The 21,959-nt window shown below is 49.1% G+C and overlaps 2 protein-coding genes across 5 annotated transcripts; one reads left to right on the forward strand and one right to left on the reverse strand.

Moving 5' to 3' along the window:
• The first annotated feature begins 1,553 nt into the window (after positions 1-1,553).
• On the forward strand, positions 1,554-11,444 carry PICK1 (protein interacting with PRKCA 1). Of its 4 annotated transcripts, none has more exons than XM_056482256.1 (13): positions 1,554-1,634; positions 2,846-2,937; positions 3,496-3,607; positions 4,076-4,204; positions 4,328-4,394; positions 5,666-5,755; positions 6,169-6,222; positions 6,322-6,384; positions 6,722-6,855; positions 7,528-7,620; positions 8,472-8,522; positions 9,750-9,894; positions 10,153-11,444. In XM_056482256.1, exons 2-13 carry the CDS (start codon positions 2,897-2,899, stop codon positions 10,392-10,394), a joined length of 1,221 nt encoding a protein of 406 aa, XP_056338231.1. In that variant the 5' UTR covers positions 1,554-1,634; positions 2,846-2,896; the 3' UTR covers positions 10,395-11,444. The 4 variants fall into 4 exon arrangements, with proteins under 4 accessions (XP_056338231.1, XP_056338229.1, XP_056338232.1 ...); XM_056482254.1 differs by lacking the exon at positions 1,554-1,634 and adding an exon at positions 2,163-2,300; XM_056482257.1 differs by lacking the exon at positions 1,554-1,634 and adding an exon at positions 2,372-2,501.
• Positions 11,445-13,867: 2,423 nt separating this feature from the next.
• On the reverse strand, positions 13,868-18,956 carry SLC16A8 (solute carrier family 16 member 8). Its single transcript, XM_056482258.1, has 4 exons — positions 18,551-18,956; positions 17,937-18,080; positions 16,525-17,388; positions 13,868-14,425 (listed from the first exon to the last, which is right to left on the reverse strand). Exons 1-4 carry the CDS (start codon positions 18,777-18,779, stop codon positions 14,034-14,036), a joined length of 1,629 nt encoding a protein of 542 aa, XP_056338233.1. The 5' UTR covers positions 18,780-18,956; the 3' UTR covers positions 13,868-14,033.
• Positions 18,957-21,959: the final 3,003 nt, after the last annotated feature.

A 21,959-nucleotide genomic window follows, 5' to 3' on the forward strand; every position in this document is an offset into this window, starting at 1 on the left:
ATTATTAACAACACGCTCTCGCCCTTGTAGCCCAGCATTGTGGGTGGCTTCAGCCAGAGTTTTGATGTATGCAGACAAGAGGCTCACGGGGCTGCATACCGCAAACACTAACCACCCTCTCAGCCAGCAAGAGAGGTCAGCGCCATGGGCCAGTCTTTGTTCCTAGTCACAGAGGAGTTTTCAGTTCAAAGAGTAAAATGTCGGTTTGGGGTTTTTTTGTTTTGATTTTTTTTTTTCTTTTTTTTTTTAATCTGCGTCAGTAAGTCGGGTTTGGCAGCCTGGTAGCTGCTCAGAAGCCAGGAGCAGCTGGAAAAGATGACACACAATGCAACAAGGCGATCACATTTCTTTGGGAAATCAAAGCATTCTCCCAGTGGTGTGCTGTCATGATGGAGGCAGGAAAACCCTTTGAACACCCAACCATTCCCCCAAGCCCATCTCAGAGGAGAAGAACACGGAACCTGGCGATGCTGCTGCACACATGGAGGTGCTGTGGTTTTGCACACAGCTGTGCTGACTGGATTCCACATCCACTGGCATTCCATGCTGCCGCGGGTCACTGCCAGCACCAGGGGTGATGGTGCCAACCAGTTTCACAGAATTACTGCATTAATTAGATTGGAGATGACTCCTGAGATTGTGATAATTGATACAAGATTTGTGTTAATCATAAAAGTATTAGGGTTTGTATAAACCAGAATAGTTAGGTCTGAAATGAATCATGACACTAAAGAAAGGAAAATATATGATTAAATCATTTTGGTTTAAATCCCCGTTATGAATATTATGTTTCTAAATAAGGTGTATCTACTGACAGCTTTCAAAACAAGGCTTTCACACAGCCCAACAGATCCTGCAAAATCAGGTTTCCTCCTTTGTGCAATCAATTGCAGCCTATCCCTGAAACCAGACTTCCTGACTTCTGCCATTTCCTTATCTACCGAGACCAGATGGTTATCTACGGGACAAATTGTCTAGCGATCCCACAGACCACCACTGCTTACCTGGCAGAATTATGACAACAAAAAAATAACAATTATTGATAAAAGGAAACTATGCTATAAAAGGGAGCTGCAAACCAAAGTTCAGTGGAGCGTGGAGTGGACAGTGGCCCCCATGTATCCCCAGTGCGCTGCTTCCTCTGTCTATATAAAATAAAGCAATGTAAATTTTGCTGAATATCGAGACTTTTGTTTCTCATTTATAACAAGGTCATGGAGTCCAGCCATATCAACCGCACCATGGCACTGTCACGTCCAGCCCTTCCTTAAACACCCCAGGGACGGCGACTCCACCACCTCCCTGGGCAGCCCATCCCAATGGCCAATCACCCTTTCCGTGAAGAAATTCCTCCTAATGTCCAACCTAAAGCTCCCCTGGTGCACCTTGTGACTATGTCCTCTTGTTGCCTGGCAGAAGAGGTCGATCCCCACCAGCTACAGCTACTTTCAGGGGATTGCAGGGTGATCAGGTCACCCCTGAGCCTCCTTTTCCCCGGCCTAACCAGGCCCCGCTCCCTCAGTCCCCATGGCAACGCGGCGGGCGCGGGGGGCGGGGCTCGGGCGGGCACTTCCGGGAGGCGCCGGCGGTGACGTCACCGGCGGGGGGCTGACGGCGCCGCGCGGCCGCTTCCGGTGAGCCTGGGGGCCCCTCAGGGACGCCCCCCCGCGGCTGCCCCCGGGACGGCCCCACCGGGCCCTGCCCGCAGCCCCTGCCTAGCACCGCCTCAGGGGCTGCGCTCGCCCCCTACCCAGCACCGCCTCAGGGGCTGCGCTCGCCCCCTGCCCGGCCGGGCCCTGCCCTGCCCGCAGCCCCTGCCCGGCACCGCCTCAGGGGCTGCGCTCGCCCCCTGCCCAGCACCGCCTCAGGGGCTGCGCTCGCCTCCTGCCCGGCCGGGCCCTGCCCGGCACCGCCTCAGGGGCTGCGCTCGCCCCCTGTCCGGCCGGGCCCTGCCCTGCCCGCAGCCCCTGCCCGGCACCGCCTCAGGGGCTGCGCTCGCCCCCTGCCCGGCCGGGCCCTGCCCTGCCCGCAGCCCCTGCCCAGCACCGCCTCAGGGGCTGCGCTCGCCCCCTGCCCGGCCGGGCCCTGCCCTGCCCGCAGCCCCTGCCCGGCACCGCCTCAGGGGCTGCGCTCGCCCCCTGCCCGGCCGGGCCCTGCCCTGCCCGCAGCCCCTGCCCAGCACCGCCTCAGGGGCTGCGCTCGCCCCCTACCCAGCACCGCCTCAGGGGCTGCGCTCGCCCCCTGCCTAGCCGGATCCTGCCCGCAGCCCCTGCCCGGCACCGCCTCAGGGCTGCAGCACGGTGAGCTGCCGGTGAAGCCCTGGTCCCTCAAGTTTCGGTGTGGTGGCGGTGACCACCGTCACAGCGTCACCGCTGCCCGAAATTAAATGGAAGTGGGGTTTGTGCATGGGGGAATAATGAGGGTTTCGGTGGGAAGCTGGCACGCGGCCTGCGGAGACAGGCGGTGAACGTCAAAAAGTGACGCGACACGAACGTGGAGAGGTGTGATGGATGTCGGGGGTAAAGCCGAGTATCTTTAGCAGCCGTGGTGCAGGTCGAGCAGCTTCGGGCAGGGACCGCGTTTTGTTCCGTGCTTTGGAAATGCTGCAGGTGTGTCAGTCTTGGGTTTGGGACATGCAGCATTCAAACTCGAGGGCTTTATCCTGTCGCATGCAGAGCAGATAACCAGGGACACTTGACTCATTTTTCATATTTTGATATAAGAACAAAGACCACCACGTGGCATTCCAAAAAAAAAAAAAAAAAAAAAAGGTGGCAGGCTGGTTCTCTGTTTTTTTCTATTGCAGTCATTCTTTTATTTGGTTTGTTCTGCTCTTTCTTCCCAGAGAGTTTGGAATAAGAAGCTTCAGACAAACAGACTCCACTGAACCAAAACAATGTTTGCAGATTTGGACTATGATATTGAGGAAGATAAGCTGTGAGTATTTCACTTGTCTTTTCCTGGTGTTTCTTACAATAGAAGAAGGCTTTGCAGCCAAGACCTAAAGAGAGTTGATAAATTTACCTGTGTGTGACACTGTGTGCTGAACATCAGACTTCCTGTTCAGTGCTGATTTCTCTGGAGACTGGGGATGAGGCATTGCTGAGCAAAGGTGAGCATTTGTGTTGCTCTGCAGTGTCTGCCCTGCATTTAACATAGAGCACTTGATTTGCATCACATTTATGCTGTGCAAGTTGTCCTCTCACTCCAGCACTAAGTGCAGGTGAAACACTGAAGCATGATAGTGTTTCTTCAGGGCCTAGTGATGGATGAGGGTGTCTCTTCCACCTCTGATCCTTGCATGCAATCCCAAGAAAAAGATAGCACAGGAGGTCTCCCTGCTGGCCCATGCTGGTAGACTCTGTGGCACAGGTGAAGGAATGAATTTGGATGTGCAGTGCCCATGATGTTTTCCATTTGTACTGACTCAGATAGTGGAGTTGTCTCATATGCAGGCAGCTCTGCCTAAGCTCAGTTATTCCTTTCTCTTTGTAGGGGCATCCCCACTGTACCTGGGACAGTGACCCTGAAGAAGGATTCTCAGAACCTGATTGGGATCAGCATTGGAGGAGGAGCACAGTACTGCCCCTGTCTCTACATTGTTCAGGTGGGCACCTGGGGAGGAAAAATAAGCCATCTTTTTAAAGCAGTGTTGTCCTGAGAGATGGGAAGTGTGGAGAGAGAGCCCTATGCTGTTTGTTGTTCTCAAAGTGGGAGATGACATCTCATTTTTCAGTGAAAAGATTTCCTTCCTCTAGTAGCTAGTAGGTGTGGAAGAATTAAGTTAAGACTTCTGGAATTATCCTTCTTCTTGGAAAGCTTGTTAGAATTCACAGGGAAACAGTGTGACACTCCCAGTATGAGGAAATCCTGTGCTTGAGGAGGTGCATCCTGGGACAGGAACTTCCTGAGGGAACAAGATGATCAATCAGCCCACCTCTTGGTTTGGAAAGGGGGAAAACTGCAGCTTCACCATGGACAAAGTGAATGAAATAGGAGGAATGCAGCTGGTTTGTGCTCTTTATCTCTGCATTTACCTTCATCCTGATTGCAGGCTGCCTGTGCTCTGTCATAGGTGTTTGACAACACTCCAGCAGCCTTAGACGGCACGGTAGCAGCGGGGGATGAAATCACAGGAGTCAACGGGAAATCTGTCAAGGGGAAGACCAAGGTGGAGGTGGCCAAGATGATACAGATGGTAAAGGTGAGAGGTAGGAGGGGGCCACTGGAGCTTCTGAGTCATAGTTGGCAGCTCATTCTCCTTGGGTAGAGGGAGCCACTGCTGCCTGCTTCCAGCACAGCAGTTTGGGGTTTGCTCTTTCTGCAGGGAGAAGTCACAATACACTACAACAAGCTTCAGGCTGACCCAAAGCAGGGCAAGTCTTTGGATATTGGTAAGACTGGTTTCTTTCTCCCTAGAGTGTTAAAATGGTGCAGAAGGGTGAAAGATTGATCCCAGCTGAAATCAAAGTAAAATTCTATTTCGTTTCTTGCTCTTAACTCAGTCATATTTAAATGTCAAAGAGAGTTACAGATTTTAAAAAAAATCCTTCCCTGACTTTTTGAAATAGGCTTGAAAGTTAAATCAAGACTTAACTGTTGTTGTAGGAAGCTTGTTTTTTCTGTGCTGTGTTTAGCATGGATGATGAATTTCAACTGTGTAATAATTTAATTAGTTTATTTTCAATACATGTAAGTGATGCTGACCTGGTTTTCGATGTACACAAAAATGTGTCAATTGAAAGGCATTGGTGATGATTTCTAAGGTTGGAGAGCAGTGATGAAATATCTATCTACACTGAGTTTTGTACAAATATAAATTTTATGGGAGACAGGAGAGCCTTTATTGCTCAAAGTCTGGATATGAAATAAGCCTACACAGGTGCCTCCTTTATATAGTCTGCCTTTCTCACTTTCAGCAAAATTTATCCATTCTCTTTCCTCTCATTTCTTTTCCTGGTGATTATGGTGCTAATAAATTGACAGGAGTTCTGGAAAATCATGAATAGTGAGATGGATTTCTGGGAAAACAGAAGTGTGATAAGAATATGGTATTTTCCAGAACACTGTGGCTTCAGCTGAGTTCTTGGGATCTGCAGGCAAGTCTGCCTGTAAATAAAGGTGGCTGAGACATCTGGTTCCAAGGAGGGAATAGATGTCTCCAGTAATTTGCAGGGTATGACACCAAAGGCAGAAATTCCATCAAGAGGTGATGAAAGGGTTTAACTAGGATTCAAAAGGTAAAAGTAAGCAAAGAGACAACACTTGAGCATTAAGTCCTGATTGTCTTTCAGCCTGATCTTCCAACTTCAGCTGAAGTAATACAGCAGGTAGCAGAAGCAAAGTTTAGTTCCAAATATCAAGATAAGAGCTTTGAGTATAGCAAAGTGATTGACTGGGACAGCCTTCCAAAAGAATTGTTGGAGCTGCATTGATTGAAGTGATTAGTATGTGAGAGCAGAACACATAGGCAAGTTACAAAATATGTTATACATGACTGGACCAGAGTGCCATTTCTATTGTATTCTCTCTCTGCTTGTTGCCTCAATACTGAGTTAAGTGCAGTTTATTCCATGCCTGGAAAACCAGTGATGTGTGCTGGTGAGCTTTTCATGCCCGTGGAAGTGATCCTGATGCTGGTTTTTAACTTTGTTTTGTCCTTCAGTATTGAAGAAGGTAAAGCACCGACTGGTAGAGAACATGAGCTCAGGGACAGCAGATGCCCTGGGGTTAAGCCGAGCCATACTTTGCAATGGTAAGTATTGTCCAGGAGGACATTTTCCCAATGGAACACTCACTCTCCTGTGTTTGCCTGCTCTTTCATTGTTGCTTGCATGGTCCACATTCTTTTCTTCTGCTCTGCCTCGCTGTTCTGCCCTTCCTGAGTGATATAGCCTGTCCTTGTGGCCACTTAAATGTTATATCATGTCAGATTAATTTAAAGCAGGGACCAACTTAGTGAATGCCAATAGATGATGACCCCACACTATAAAATAAGTTTGCAGTAATTTTAGAAGCTTCCCATGTTGTATCACAGGGCAGGCATTAAGGGGTGAGGGAAATTTGAGCCAAACATATCAAACTGGTATTTTTCCACCCAATCAGGTCTTAACCATACCCTGAATGTGACTGTTGTAATTCTGTATTCTGATTCTTGCTTCTATTTAGATGGACTAGTGAAGAGATTAGAGGAGCTGGAGAGGACTGCAGAGTTATACAAAGGTAAATTTGGTCTTCCATCACATGCTGGATGGGAGAAAAAGATGCCTTCATTGTGTTCCAGTGAAGTGACTTACATGTTTTTTCTGGCTTCCATTACAGGCTTGACAGAGCACACCAAGAGTCTTCTCAGGGCTTTTTTTGAGCTATCTCAGACACACAGAGGTAAAGAATCTTGTGAGCAAAGGGAGCACACATCTTTGACCTTCATTTCAGGAATTTTTGTCAGTACTTAGATGTGTGATTCCTTCACTCAAAGAAAACTAAGGCTTGCAGAAATGAGCTGGGGAGGGCTGCTCTACTGCATTATTCTCATGGTGCTAACACAGGCCCTGTCCTTCTCCTGGGACACTGGGGAAATGCCCTACCAAACTATGGTCTTTAGGGAATATGTAGCATCATCCCCCAACTGTAAGGTTGTGAGAGGGACTTCTAATATTGGAGATGAGATTTTTCTCAGGGTTCACCTCTTTTTTCATCTGTGTTTATTCTGCTCTTGCAGCATTTGGAGATGTTTTCTCTGTCATTGGTGTACGGGAACCACAGCCAGCTGCCAGTGAAGCCTTTGTGAAATTTGCTGATGCCCATCGCAACATTGAGAAGTTTGGGATTCACCTTCTGAAAACAATTAAGCCGGTAAGAATTTAACCATAGGAGTAAAGGGTTTGGAGAAGAGGGGAAGGCAGAAACCTGTTTTTAGAGATGTGGTCTTAGAAGTTCATTCATTGTGGGAAGAAGGATCCTTGTCTGCTTTCCATCAAGGAATTCTCTTCATAAAGAAAAGAACCTGAGAGGTAACATAATAAATATATCTACCTTGACCCTATGACTTCTGTATATTCCTTTCCTTTTCTTTTGGGAATGAGAGAGTAGTCTGACCAGTGTAGTACCTGGTATTGGTACTCATAACTGCATTGTGTCACTAAAAGAGTTCAGAGGAGTCACTCAGAAACAATGTAATAATTTCAATCAATATATTTGAGTGAGAGTCTCCAGGGGATCTGTGCACTTAGTTTAGCAAAGAGGGAATTCAGGTGTTGATTTGAGCACCACTTTCAGTGATGTGTTGGATGGACATTGCTGGGTCGTGAAACTTTGAATCAGGGAGAGCTGTTTGTCACTTGCCAGTGACAGTAATGGAGGCTCTAACCATTCTGAGCCATGATCAAACATTTTCTTTCAAATATGCTGTAGTTTAATGAAGAGTTAACTTGGGGAGCCTCATGACCTGTGCTGGGTAGAAGGTTGCACTTGAATTGTAGTCATGCTTTTTAGTCTTAATTCAGCAACAGGGCATTTCCTTTCCAGATGCTCACTGACTTGAATACCTACCTGAATAAAGCCATTCCTGACACAAGGCTGACTATCAAAAAATACCTGGATGTCAAGTTTGAATATTTGGTGAGCTGCTTGCTTTTTGTTTTTTTGTTTTTTCTTCTTAGTGCTGGTTGAAATTAAGATTCACAGAATCATCCTGAAAGTCACATTTAGCCTATATGATCACATATCCATCCTTCCATGATCCATGAGAGAATGTGCTTTTTTTTCCTGCCAGATTTTTGTTTACTGCCAGATTACTCAGGTTCAGACACCTGCTTTTGATCTAACACTTCTCACTGGTAAGAAGGATCTTACAGGACCCACAAGACTTATTTTCTACATGATCAAAATTATTTCCTGATTTATTTCTAAATAGTTCCTCTGCATCTTAGGCTCTTGAACTCCTCTAAAGAGCTCCTGAGCTCATATTTTTCAGGTAATTTTGGACACTTTCTTTAGCCAAAGTAAATAACTGTCAAGTCATATTTGCTTTAATTTAGACATTGCCTATTTTTTTTCTCCTTCATTCTACTCAGCCTTTTTTTTCTATGCAAAAAGGGTAAGGTTGCTCAGTGCACCTGTTCTGCAGGTGTAGGAATCTATTTCCTTTTATCTGTTGAGAGAAGTACTTGGAACTGCAGCCCTTAGGCAAGGGAATATGGCAGAATCTCTTCCTATGTCAATCCTTCCTGCAATTAATCTTTTCCTTTCCCTCTTTATTTATTCTCATCTCATACTTTTCTTCTACTGTCTTTTCCCAAAGAGTAGATGAACACAGGACTTTTCCCACTGTGCTTTCTTCAGTCTGTCCACTGAAGGAAGGCTTGGAATGGTACAACCTCATGGATATGGGCGATGATGAAGTTGTTTCTAATTTTTAACAGTTCCTCCTTGTTTTGCTTTTCTTTTTTCGCATCTTTAATTCTACAAAGTCTTACTGCCTGAAAGTCAAAGAGATGGATGATGAAGAATACAGCTGCATTGTGAGTATCAGTATAATTGCAGAAATACTCCTGTGCCTATCAGCACCCAAACTAGTGAATGCATCCTTAGGAATTATATACATTTGTTCTTAATGTATTAGAAATGAGGGATCCTTAAAAGCTACCTGGGAAGCATTGCAGCTTGATTGCTCAGTGGTTGCCTTTCTCAGTGTTTAAGTACTATTAGGTTATGTAAGGAGGATTAAGGTGTTATCTTCACAGATTCCATTTCTGTGTAGTGTACAGCTTATCATTAATTCTGTACTTGCTTCTGAGAATGGAGATTTAGCTTCTCTGCAGCAAAATGCACGTGAAACTGCATTTATAAGTGAAGAAAATTGATTAAAGGATCTCAGCAGTAGGGGGTTTATAGTTTAGAGCTTTAGGACTTTAATCCTTATCAGCTTTGTTTAAATTAGCTAAATGTATCCCATAAATTCCAGTTACCCTGCATAAAAGTAGCATCTTTTTTTTTATCCTAGGTGTCAATCTCAGAGCAGGTATTTGACTTTTTGGAATGCTTAGTTCCCAAGTGCCAGGAAGGAATCAAACTCCTAACACAATCTTTCATTACATGTTTTCTTTAAATGGGAAGAATCCCAGTCTTGCCCAGTGGAGCGACATCTTTGGGTTTTGGCACATGCAGTGTGTGCTGGGGAGCCGTAGTCTGTAGCACAGATTTTTCTGTATGTTGTGTTTACAGGTGCAAGGGAAGGATGCTTCGTTGCTGACAGACTTAACCCCTTTCCAGACTTTTGCAGGACCATGTATAGGTCCCTCCCTGTTGGTTCCCAGCATTGTGTCTGGATGGTTGTAGATACATAATTCATTATGCAATCCACACAGGGCAAACTTACAGAGGAGGTCAGAATTTTTTTGTGCTTGATACAAACTTGTTTGTTCTTAATGCCTGTCTTACTAGTCCAGTTAAGAAGCCATGCCATGTCTCCATGCTGGGCTGAAAGGTGCCTGTCCTTTTGTATTTGCTTAGTAATGATGCTTTTCTTTACCATGGTTGGTGTGTGTTTGGCCTTCAAAGTGGCCCCACCGACTGCCAGGTTTTGACATAGCTCAGTGTTCCTCACGGTTCCTGCTTCCTGACAGCAGCTCCCCTGTGCCTGAGAGGTCTGTAGTAACCCAAGGCCACTGTGAGTCCACATTGGTAGGCAGACTGTGTGTAGAAGCACTGTTGTGGGAGTCTCTGAAGTGGTGCCTTGTTTTTGGCAGGCTCTGGGTGAGCCTCTCTACCGGGTCAGCACTGGGAACTACGAGTACCGCCTCATCCTGCGCTGCCGTCAGGAGGCTCGCACGCGCTTTGCCAAGATGAGGAAGGACGTGCTAGAGAAAATAGAGCTCCTGGACCAGAAACATGGTGAGTGCCATGCTGAGTTCAGGAGACATGACTTTGGCCTTTGTGTTCCTCCTTTGTCTCAGCTCAGAAGACAGCTCAGTTCTTCTTTGCTGAAGAGCTCCTTTGTGGCTGTACCCAAGACATCAGCCCTGAGGGCCAAAAGGGATTAATGCGTAGGAGATGGTATCTAACACTGGTAAGGGAGGCCTGATCACAGCCTTCACACTGCTGGGGAAGGGAATTTTCACACTTTTTCCCCCCATCATGTCTCCACTACAGTGCAGGACATCGTGTTCCAGCTCCAGCGTTTTGTCTCCACGATGTCCAAGTACTATGACGACTGCTACGCCGTGCTCCGGGACGCGGATGTCTTTCCCATCGAGGTGGACCTTGCCCGCACCACTCTCAGCTATGGGCAGAAGGACACGTACACAGATGGGGCAGAAGAAGAAGGAGAAAGCGAGAGAGAAGGTAGTGGGAGGGAGGATGCAAATGGAGAGAAGCTCATTGATGATGCCTGAGTGTGTCAGCATGGCCAGAGGAAGGACTTTACAGACTTACAAAAACATGTATTTCATGTGGCCATTCATCTTCCATGATTTCTCTATGTGTCCAGCCTGGGATTCCTCCTCTGCTTTGGGTGGAGTAGTTGGTTGGATTGGGACCAACCTCTGCTTTCCTCTCTTTTCCTTTGCTTGTTTGCCTCGATATTCTTTTTTGCCCCTGGAGACTTCTGCTACCCAGCCTGGGTACTGCGGTGTGGGGAGGAAAAGCTGCTCCCACACTGCCATGTGCCTCTGTGCAGGGAGCACGTGGGCAGCACCGCTCTCCTCTGGCACATGGAAGTGGTTAAGGCTTTGAGGTGATTACGAATGGTTAGAACTGCCCCCTTCCACCCTCCCCTTGTGCTATGGGGAAGTGTTAGCATCACTGCTTGCTGTCTTCAAGTTCCTTCTGAGGATCCACCTTAGGACTGTGATGGAAATATCCCATCTTTAAACTAGAGAGGAGACACAAAACCTTGTGGAGAGAGGAAGACATGTTCTTTAGGCAGAGGTTTTGAGATTTTTTTAGTGTAAAGAATGACTAACGTGCTCTCCTTTCTCCAACACAATTTTTTTGTGCTGCCTCTGGGCAAGCCAGCAGCAGTACTAGCTACCTTCCCATTCCCTAGCACAAGGGAAGGGGGAAAAGGAAAGCTGAGGTAAGTGAGACTGCATCTTTCCTCCTTCCTTTTCTCTTCCTCTTCCCTCCTTGTGGGCCAATCCCAGATGCAGATGGCACTTTCTCTGTTAGTGGGCAGCACAACTGCCAGGGGTGGTGTGCTTCCTGGGGCAGGGGTTTTGACTTCTCTGTCATTACATTCTAGTGGTTGTGGGAGAAGTTACTTAAGGGCATTAATTTATGATCAAGATTTTTTTTTTTTTTTTGGATTTGTGTTTCTCTGATTGTTTTTGAAGCTTCTTTGTGGGTGCCTGGAAAAATGCCATCCATGGTCAAGTTGCTCTGGAGAATTGAAACAGACTGATGTAGTGACTATTGTCTGTAATAAAGAAATATGTGACATTTCATTTCATGTCCTTCATGCCTTTCCTATAAGAGATTTGTTTGCTTACCATCCATTGATTTTAATCTTAAATTATAATCTTGGGGAAGATGAGTGTCATGTGCTGGCCATTTGTTTTTTCTCATACTGGTGCATAATCTCAATACCAAGCTGAGGTGGTCAGTGCAGTGCAGATTTCCAGAGGAAGAGAGTTATAAATGCTGTAGCAAGGCCAGTTCTCCAGTAATACCAGCTTCTCTGCATTTTAGCTTCCCAGGGGACCCAACAGCGTTTCGAAGGCCACCAGGTGCCTCAGTCGTGCCAAGGTGGCATCCCTGTGCCCCTCCAGGGCCAGCTTCTCCACACAGCTCAGCTGTTGCATCACAAGCTTCAGCTGATGCTTAAGTCCCTGATCCTCTTTCAGAGCTGTTTGTTGTGCCAAGACACGGAGCAGTTGAAAGGAGCTGAAAACGCTTCAGCAGAGTCTGCCTGAAAGCCATTGAGGCAAAGTGTAAGCAGCATAGCTGAGTTTTTCAGGAAGAGGTCTGGGAATCTTGCAGCACTGTCTGTAGTGAGATCTCATACCCTAAGGGCTTATATTTGCTTTTGTGAAAAAAAATTTGAGAGTGGGAGGCTTAGTGGGAAATGTTGACTTGTGACAAGGAAACAGAGGGGACCTTGTTCTAGTGACTGGCCTGGCTGACAAGGGCAGTTGTTTTCATGCTGTGGACCTTGGACCTCTGGGAAGTTGTGAGCTCCTTCTTGGAGGGCATTGTAGTGAATAAGGGAAACCCAGCCTGGGGTTACTGGGGAAAGGGCTGCACAGCTGCTTGGTCGAGCAGAAACAGGAATCTTACCTTGTGGGGAGGGAAAACAAGCTTTGAGAGCACTGAATGAAGGTCTGCAGGACCCCAGCACCCTTGCTGCTGCTCTCATTCTCCCAGAGCTTTGTATCTGGGGTTTGTTATGGGGTTTAGTCTCGTTTGAGGTGTTTCTAAGTGAGTTTGAATGGGAAAAAGCCTTAAGTCACCTATGACTGGCTTGAAATGAGATCTAACAGTGGTGTTAGCTATGGTGGGACAGAGTACAGCCTGGTGGTTTACTTTCTCCCCTCCAATTTCCAGTTCTTTTGTCTCTTCTTAAACTTTTATTCTTCAACAGCTTTATTTTGCTCATCGTTTACTGCTGGTTTTGTTTGGGAGTGCCTAGAATGCCCCCAGCAAATTAATTTCTTCACGTCCCCACTCCCCTGCTGTGTTTAAATGGCTTTATGGATCCTGCAGACTCTGCCAACTACCCATAAATTTGTAGTCAGTCTGGTCTGGAGTGAAACACATCTTTTGGTGGCCCCATGATCTGCCTTCCCTGTAGCCCTCTGCTTATTTTTTGATCCCTTGTTACAGTCACAGGTTCCCCCAGGGTCTCTGAGGTGAAGCAGTTCAGGAAACCGGAAGAAAGAGCTTTGGCCAGGAGTGTTTATAAAAGATCCAGTCTTAAAGCAGATTAGAAGTGGTTTAAGCATGCCAGGGAAGGTTGTCCTCTCTGAATCTAGAAATCCACCACTGCAGCAGGGGGTGAGGGGGTCAGGCCTGCCTTACCACGTGCTCCAACACCCTCATTAGCGGCACTCAGGGACTGGGGCTTGTCCTTCTGCCTTACCTTTGATTCCTTTATGTAAGGAGGTTTTCTGTATTTAAGAGGAAAACACAGGCATGTCTCCTGCCATTCCTTCTCAATGGATAATCACCTGGGACATGGTAATTTACCTGTAATTTAACCCCCACCCCCACAGGGGCCAAGTTGTTCCCTTCACACGTCAAGGAGACACACTTGAGCCTAGATAAAGCTGGCTTGGTGCTATTCCTGTCAGCGAGGCTCTGTACTGTGGCTGCACACCTAATGGCATTAGCCTTTCTTATGTGTCTTCTTCTTGTACCTCAGCAGCAGCCTCTCCCAGAGCTTCCCTGCTTGAGGAAGCAGCATCAGATGTCACTGCCCCAGCTTTACTGTCCACAAAAGATGTGCCAGGCAGAGATGGTTGGAGCTGGTGGCCTCCTGGTTTGGCAGTGCCCGAGGGAGGTGGTGCAGAGAGCCTGGTGTCTACCCCCATGCTGGTGGCCCCTGGAGGTGGCCGGGTGGTAGCTGTGAGTTACACCACCTCCTAAATGTGCTGCCAGTGAGACTGACACTATCAGGACCATGGAAGTGGGGTAAAGGAAACACCGACACCAGAACAGAGCGTACCAGATCTGATTACAAAGAGTCTCTAATTGTGTTCTGTATTGTGACAATGCAGAAGGAAAAGGAGAGTCCTTGGCAGCCTTTTCAGAAGACTTTCTCCAGGGCTGGTTTGAAAGTGAGGAAAGAAGATTATTATTTTTTTCTTTTTGGTGTTTGGGCTGCTGTGAGCCTGTGTTGTACCAGCATGGGCGCAGGATGCAAGGGTAGGTTGTGGACAAATGTACATAAGGACCAGCTATTCTTATACCTCTCCCTCTTATTTCTTACACCTGCCTTTGTCCCAGCTTTCTGCTCCCCATATCCCATCTACCCTCCCATGCTGAGGTGCTTGCAAACAAGGCCAGTTTTTTTACATCCCTGTTCTCTGCCCTGGCTAAAAACTGTCCCTCTCCACCATTTGGTCAGCGTTGCAGCCGTCTCGTGCCAACACCTCCCCATCCCCTGTGGAACAACCACCTCCCTCCCCTCTCTGCTCCTCTGCCACGTGGTTGGCCTCCTCGTTGGCCACCACCACGGCGTTGTCAGTGCTGTGGGCTGGCTGGTGGTTGTCGCTGCTGTGCTCCTCGGCTTCCTGCACGTCGGACTCTGCTTCCTCGGTGTCACTCCCACCTACTGCAGGGGGGTTGTTCTCCGGGGGAGGCTCCTTCTTCCCTCGGTTCAGGCAGCAGTAGCTGGCAACACCCAGGAAGAGAGCGGAGAGCACGACCTCCGAGCCCGCCAGGTAGAAGATCACTTCATAGTTCTTGAGAGCATCGACCAGGCGGCCTGATGGTGGGAGAAGGCGACATGAGATGGTTGGAGAAGACAGGAGATGGTTAAATTTGGCCTGCACACTCCTGCATGGACAGCCCAGTGCAGGTGGGCAACACCTGCATTTGGCTGAGGACCCATTCCTCAAGGGAAGAGCAAGAAGTCTGAATATGTAAAAATCACCCTAGGAAAGAGCTGTACTTCCAGGGAAAGTACAGTAACAGCACACGATGTTTTCCCTTGTCTGGACAAGCTTAAATAATTACGACACCCTCATGTTAGGGTCCCACTCCATGGTGGGCCATCTTCTACTTGCCAAGGTGGGAAAAGCCTCTCATGATTTGGATTGGCCAGTCTCAGAAAAGAAAGTTTGAGAGGCATTGCTATTTCTTAAGCTATTATGTCAGGAAAACATTCTGAAGGGAAGAACTATTTTCTTCTTGGCAGAGAAACCCCTTTGGTTGGCCCACACCTGATGATTTCTGTGCCAGAGATATTCGCAATATACTTTCTGAATCCACTGGGGCTGGCAATGGAGGAAGAGTTCCCAGTCCTTGGTGCTGGGGAGCACGAACAGCTGCCTTGCTGCAGCAAGGACAGAACTGCACTCTTCACCCTGGTCTCTCATGCTCCTAAAGGTGCATGTGACCCCCAGTCCCTGCTGTGCTAAGGGGAAACCAGCCCCAGGACACGTGGGGGTGCCTCCTGTGGCAGTCGTGGGAGGCACGTGGCGAATTCCTCCGCAGGTGAATGTGCCCCTGTTCAGCCAAGCCGGATGGCGAGCGAGGAGCCTGCGTGTCCAGCGCGCGTGCGCGTGCGTGTGTGTGTGTGCAGCTTATCCTGTGCCAGAACCCCTCAGCCCCACGGAGTGGGAAGCAGCTCAGGAGGATTACACCAAACAAAGCCACTTTGTTCAACCCCCTTGTCCCGGCCGAGCGCTGTTCTCCCCGAGTCTGAGCCATCAGGACTGTCAGAGCACTCGAGCTTCCTGCACCAGGGGGGTCCTACAGCCCCCAGCTCGCCTTGGTTGCCCCCAACATGGTTCTTTGCTCACTCTGCACTGTTTGTGTGCCATTGTACGTGCACACAGCACCAAGGCACAGCTGAACTGAGGCAGGAGGGCTGAGGGATGTCCCTTGTTAGCACCCCACTGGTGTGCCTTGCTCCTTGGGGCAAGGTGCTGTTAAATCCCCCTCTCCCCCAGTGATCTCTCTGCACATCTCCAAGACATATTTCTTGACCCTCCCTGGCCATGGACTGCCAACAGCCCCACAGGTTATAAAATGAGACATGAATTATTGTTAGCATTTAAGGGGGTCTTCTCTTGGCTGCCAAATTTCACTTGAGAACTGGTTGGAGTTGCTCATAACAGGTGGTTTGTGCTGAGGAAAAGACCACGGTCTTCAATGATGGGCTTTAGCCCATGTGTTACAGCTGAATGAAGGGAGTGCAAGAAAAGAAACAATAGAGTGGTTCCTGCCTGGGCATTTTCCATAGTCTTGTCCATGACTCTTCCTTGCAAATCAGGAAACTGCACTTTGTTTGGAAATAAGCCTTGGGCATGATTTGGCTTTCTCACATGATCAGACACTTAACATTAATCTACACGAACCTCCATTCAACAGCCTGTTTTTATGGGCTGTTTGTGGGGCATGGGCCTTACCAGGGACTGTGACCTAGACTAGACTGGCTGAAAAGCTGTGAGTGTCTTAATCCTCTTAGAAAAATTACCAGCAAATGCCTCAGGGGACTGTACAAACTGTTTTGACTTGACTGATAGCAAAACACCTGTGCCTTGGAATTGGGATCAGAACAAATTGAGATCACTATTCACACTGCCAATCAAAAGGCCATGGACACCGAGGGGAACTGAGAGACACTTGCTTTGTCCTAATAAAGACTCTCAAAGGTTTGCCTGGAGCATGTGCCTGACCCTGTCCTTAACATGATTCTATGCAACATTCGTATTGAAAGCAGAGATCAGCTCTCAGCTTCTAGAGCACATTTAAAGTTGAGAAACAGGGTCTTTCTTAGAGTGCTGTCTCCATGCCCAATCCCTGCCATACTGTGGAACAGTGGCAGCCAGACAAACCACCTGCAGCAAGACACCTTACCTGCAGAGGGTGGGCCGATGAGCACAGCGAAAGCCTCGATGAGCAGGACCAGCCCGATGGCGCTGGAGAACTTCTGGGAGCCCACGATGGCCATCAGCACCTCGAACTGCAGGGCCCCCACCATGCCGTAGGAGATGCCAAAGAAGACGCAGAAGATGACCAGCCCCGTGTAGTTGCTCGCCCTGGCACTGCAGATGTCTGTCAAGCCATTGAAGAGCATGGAGAAGCTGAAGAGATACGCCACGTGAGGGCGGACCCACTTCAGCCCTGCCACCATGCCACAGGCGGGGCGGGCAAAGATGTCTATGAAACCAATGATGGAGAGCAAGAACGCGGCCTCTGTGTCCGGCACGCCCGTGTCCTTGGCATAGTTGACCAGCAATATGGGGGGCACAAACAGACCCAAGACCAGGATGAACTTTGAAATGGTGTAAATGATAAAACCTCGGTTGGAAAAGATACTAAAATCCAGAAGCTTCTTTCCTTTCTTGGGCTTCTTCTTGGCTTTCTTGCCTTTCTTGGTTCCATCAGTGGTGCTGACTCCCTCCTCCAACTTCCCTCCTATGGGCAGCATCTCCTTGGCTTCATATTTGTCCTGAGCTTTCCCCATCTTCTTCTTCATGCCCATATCCAGGGGCCTCATGACTGCCCCACAAGTGCAGCAGTTAAGCAGAAGGCCCCCCATGATAAGGAACCCTCCTCGCCACCCAAACTTCTCCAGCAGCACTTGCCCCAGTGGGGAGAGCGAGGAAAGGAAGACAGGGCTCCCAGCAGCAGCCAGTCCATTGGCAAGAGGCCGGCGCTTGTCAAAGTAGGTGCCCAGCATGATCAGTGAGGGCTGGAAGTTCAATGCCATACCCAGACCTACATGGAAGTGAGAGCCAGGAGGGAGACAGGGAGTGCAAGAACATGAGATGTGTTTTGCAACAAGCAGAAAACTCCCCTCAGACTATCCTAGTCCTGAACTCCCATGAAGGGATGAATGTATTCCTCACAAGCCTCTGTACCTTCATGCTGGTGGATTTGCCCTGCAGAGGATGGGCTAAACCAGCCAGTCCACCTGAAGTGGATTTGGATCAGGTAACTGTGCTCACACTTAGGCACAACCTGAGCCTTATACAGAATTCTTCCTCTTTCCCCTGCCACTGTGTACTGATGTCACCTACCACAGTCACCATGATCACTGAGCACCACTTAGGTTTCTTCTGTCTCTGAACCACAGGCCCTTGCTGTTTAGACCAGCAGATACATCCCTCCCATGTGCAACATTCAGGACTAGATGCTTCCCATAGTGTGTGCAAGTAGGTGAGGGAGAGCTGATACTAGACACAGCATTGCTAAAGGGAAGTACAACATGGTCTTGGCTCTTCCCCAGGGAAGCCTGTGTTGTACCCAAATCCTGGGGCTCTCACCTGTCAGCACACCAGCTGTCAGATAAAGCTCAATGATATTGGTGGTGAAAGATGCCAGGATCATCCCAGCAGAAGCTAGCAGCCCACCAATGAGCATCACAGGCCGGCAGCCAAACTGGTTCACCATGATGCTGCATACTGGTCCTAGGAGGAAGCAGAGGAGAGACAGAGTAGGTGACCAGAAGGAGACAGGACAACTGGGAAGGGGAAGGCAGCCCAAGCTGGGCTGTCAGGGAAGATGAAGCTGTAATATGGAGCTCACTACTTGGCTGCTTAGATACAGATCTGTTGGGCCTGGCCAAGGGAGAGAGGCTGGTGGTGTGGAGACTTCTGTTCTGCCCTGCCTTTGGACACCTATTTGTGGCTCTTGGTGTGACAGGAGCAGCACCTCAGCAGTGGGAGCAAACCCTGTATCAATTATCTGGGATTTAAGTGGGGTCTCCTGGGGCAGAGGAAAGCACACTTCCAGAAGACAAGTGGTAGGGCAATTGTATTCATTGTCTTCATGGTTCATGACCAGGCCAGTGAGCATGAGAAGAGTCCATGGGGACTTGTCTGTGCCCATGAGTGGGAAAGGTGTGAGTTAAGTAGGGGGAAGTGTGTCCAAGCATCACCTGTCCCATAGAGCATGGCCAGCATGATGGAAGAGATCCAGGCTGTGTCACTGTAGCCCACGTGGAAATCTTTCATGAGCTCCTTGAAGTAGACACTGACGGCTTTTGGGAAGGCATAGGAGAAGCCAGTGATCACAAAGCAGCCAAGGAGCACGATCCAGCCCCAGCCACCATCCGGGGGCTTCACAGGAGCTGGGAGTTGCCCTTCTTCTGGGTCAGGTCTCCCCATCTTCTAACCTAGGAAGGAAAGGCAGGCTGGGAGGAAGTAGGGCAACAGAGAGAGGGAAAGTCTGCTGGTGCTGCAGAAAGAGAAGAGGAAAGCAGAGCAGCAAATGTTTACTACAAGGTTTCTCTTCATGCCCACTATCTCCAAGCTCTGAGAGGCTCATTGAGGGACCACATCTGCTCTTTGTACCCTGATCCTGCCAGGCCAGGTGGGATTGCTTTGGCGTGTAAGGTCATGCCTCAGCTGGGCAGAGGTGGGAAGCTCCCCCTGAGACTGGGGTAGCTCCATAACCCCATGCCAAATACAGCTGAGCAGTCACAGCTCCCAGCTGAGCCTGGAATGCTGCATCTGATGCAGCACCAGGACCTGCAGCACCCCCCTCGCTTCATATCCAGCCTTGCCTACAGATGGTGTGAGGCAAAGACCAGCAATGTGAATTCTTTCAGCTTCCTAAAATCTGCCTCTGAGCCTCTCCCATGCTGGTCTGCTCCAGTGGGGAGCCCTCCAGGACCTGCCCTCCCACAGAATCCTCCAGCAGCGAGGCAAGGAGATCCATTAAGCCCTCTGTGCTTTCCTCTGGGAGGCCCCAGTGCATGGCACTCTCCTTCTCCCTCCCCTCCCCACCATCAGGGGCCAGATTTCTGAAATAGGTGAAGGGGGAGAGCACAAAAAACCGGTGGTTATTTGCATGCCAGAGAGATTAGGGCTCTGTACATACACGGAGGGGCCGGAACAAAGCCTAAGTGGGGAGAAGGAGGGAATTAGAGGGGATGTCTTGTGAGTTGCTCTCAGGGCTCTTAAGCTGCCCAGGAATTTTGCTCCAGCTGGCTGCTATGGGTATGTTTTTAATTTCTCCCTTAGGTACCAGGTCTCTGCCCGTTCCAGCACCATTGGCCAAAGTTTCTTGGTCAGCCAGGATTATTTTCACACCTCTATGCAAAGCCATCGCTGGATCTAGACTACGGATGCTCCCAAGTAGATTAGACAGGCATTCTCCATGCCTGAGCTGGGTTTTTTTTTGGTCCAGTTTGTCTCCTATCACTGCCTTGCTGGCAGCACACTCCTAACAAGGGTCCTCTCTCCTGCCCAGCTCTCTTGGCTGAAGGATTGCAGGATGGCAGCAGCATCCTCATCTCTTTGCACCAGCTGTTGTGGGAAAAGCCAGGAGTCCCACACGGACTAGAGAGTGCCAAGGGGATGGGGACTGTCTTATGGATGTGACACACATAGGTAGGACCTGAGAGTTTTGGATCTGGCTGCATTTCTCAATGAAGCCCCTGTTCTCAGTGTCCTCCAAGCAAAGGGGGTGAGTTGAGCTGATTCCCATGGCTGCTGTTGCTCTGAAGGTCAGAGAAGTGCAAATCCTTTAGACAAAAGTATGGATGGCACAGGCTGGGGCAGACCCCAGGCAGAGAGCCCTTCCTTGGCAAGAGTGGTCCTACCCCACAGCCACCCTCAGCCATACCCCTCCTTCCCTGCTCCAGGGGGCCTTTGGTCCTGAAAACACAGAGTGCAGCACTCAGATGCCTGCCACCACCATGCAGCAGAGTTCCCCAAACTTTCAGAATGCTATGAGCCACAAAAAAAGGGAGCTGAATCCGGCTCTGAGCATGGATTGGGACTCTTCTGGATGGCTGTTTCCTAGCAGCTCTTGGGCTGAACCACAGGAGCCAGCACGGGCTACTCTAGTCTCTCCCTTGAAGCCCAGGTCTCGGGGACCGTAGGAAGGGACAGAGGCATGAACTGAAAACAGGGAGCTATAAAGATACTTTTAAGGCAAAGAATCACTACAGGGAAGAAAAGAATAATGATACTCTCCAGCTACCCATCCCTTCCCCATCTCACCCCTACTGGTGTTTTCTGTGTCACAGGCACCCTGAGAGCCAGACTGAACAGCCTCTCTCAGTTTCTGCCATTTTGCCCTCCAGCTCCAGCTGACTGACAAGCTAGATCCAATTGTACAAAAGGTGACCTGCTGCCAAAGCACAGTGATTTCTCAATCAGTGCTTGTGCTCCATCACTGCACTATCTGCTGCACATAGCTACTTCAAGTAAGAGCTGCCCCCAAACATAGCCTGAGATTTTTTTATCCAAGCCCCTCTCCCAGCCTTGCTTTCTTGAGCTCATCCCGCACCACAAATTAAATTAATCAATCAAACCACTGCAATCCATCTTTCCCTCAACCCTGCCACTCCCTGCCAGCATCCTAGCAAGAAAATATTTGTCTGTGACATGCTCTTCAGAGATTTTGTAGCACTGCCTGTCAATGATGAGCCCATGGCATCTGGAGACACCTCCAAGGCCAAAATGCCATAGCACACTTCTGCTGGAGATTTATCCCAGCTGTGAGCCAGTTATCCCAGTTCAGAGCTGCCTTGTTCCTAACACCATGACATGCTTGTATACTGGGTCACACCACATACCCTGCATCTGCCTTTGCACACTCTACAGCTCACTATCATTTTGTCCCCAGTTGAGGAGCTTTATTCACAGGTAAAAACATTGTGTGTGTGTGTGTGTGTGTTTACAGGCACACAAAAGATTGTTACCATGGGCACCTGCCCTTCCCATGCATCACAGGAAGGTGGGCCAGAGCAGGCACTGCCACAGAACCTGCTGCAGGTGTCTTCAAGAAGACTAACACCCATGCCAGGAGACACAAGCCCAGGCTGGAAGGGTGAAGACCACAGCAGTTCAGCTGTGGCTGCCAGTCCCTGGAGACACACAGAGCACAGTGCAGCCAGTGCTGGATAATGCCACAAAATCCCCACTGTGCCAGACAAGCTGCACCCAGGAGGGTCCACATAAATGCTCTTCGTGCCTCCACACAGTACAGATAGAGTGAGGAGTCTATTTATTGAGTGCAAGGGCCACGATTCATGCCAGCAGCCTCTCCAGCTCACAGACAACCCCCTGGGAAAGGATTTGTTAGAGAATGAAATGAGTGCAGGCCTGGCAGGAATTGTCCTATCAGCTGCTGGAGCAAGGGTGCAGGCCTGGCAGGAACTGTCCTATCAGCTGCTGGAGCAAGGGTGCAAGCATCCCTCCACACCACTGACCTGTGCAATGAAGCGATGAGCTCCCGAGCACAAGCTGAGCCTCCAAGTGTTGGGCAGATCCGTCAGCAGGGCTTCCTTCTCCCACTGGCTGGCACCTCCAGGCTCTGGATGGGGGTGCCTGGTT

Source organism: Oenanthe melanoleuca, chromosome 1A, assembly GCF_029582105.1.
Source record: "Oenanthe melanoleuca isolate GR-GAL-2019-014 chromosome 1A, OMel1.0, whole genome shotgun sequence".
NCBI classification, from domain to species: domain Eukaryota; kingdom Metazoa; phylum Chordata; class Aves; order Passeriformes; family Muscicapidae; genus Oenanthe; species Oenanthe melanoleuca.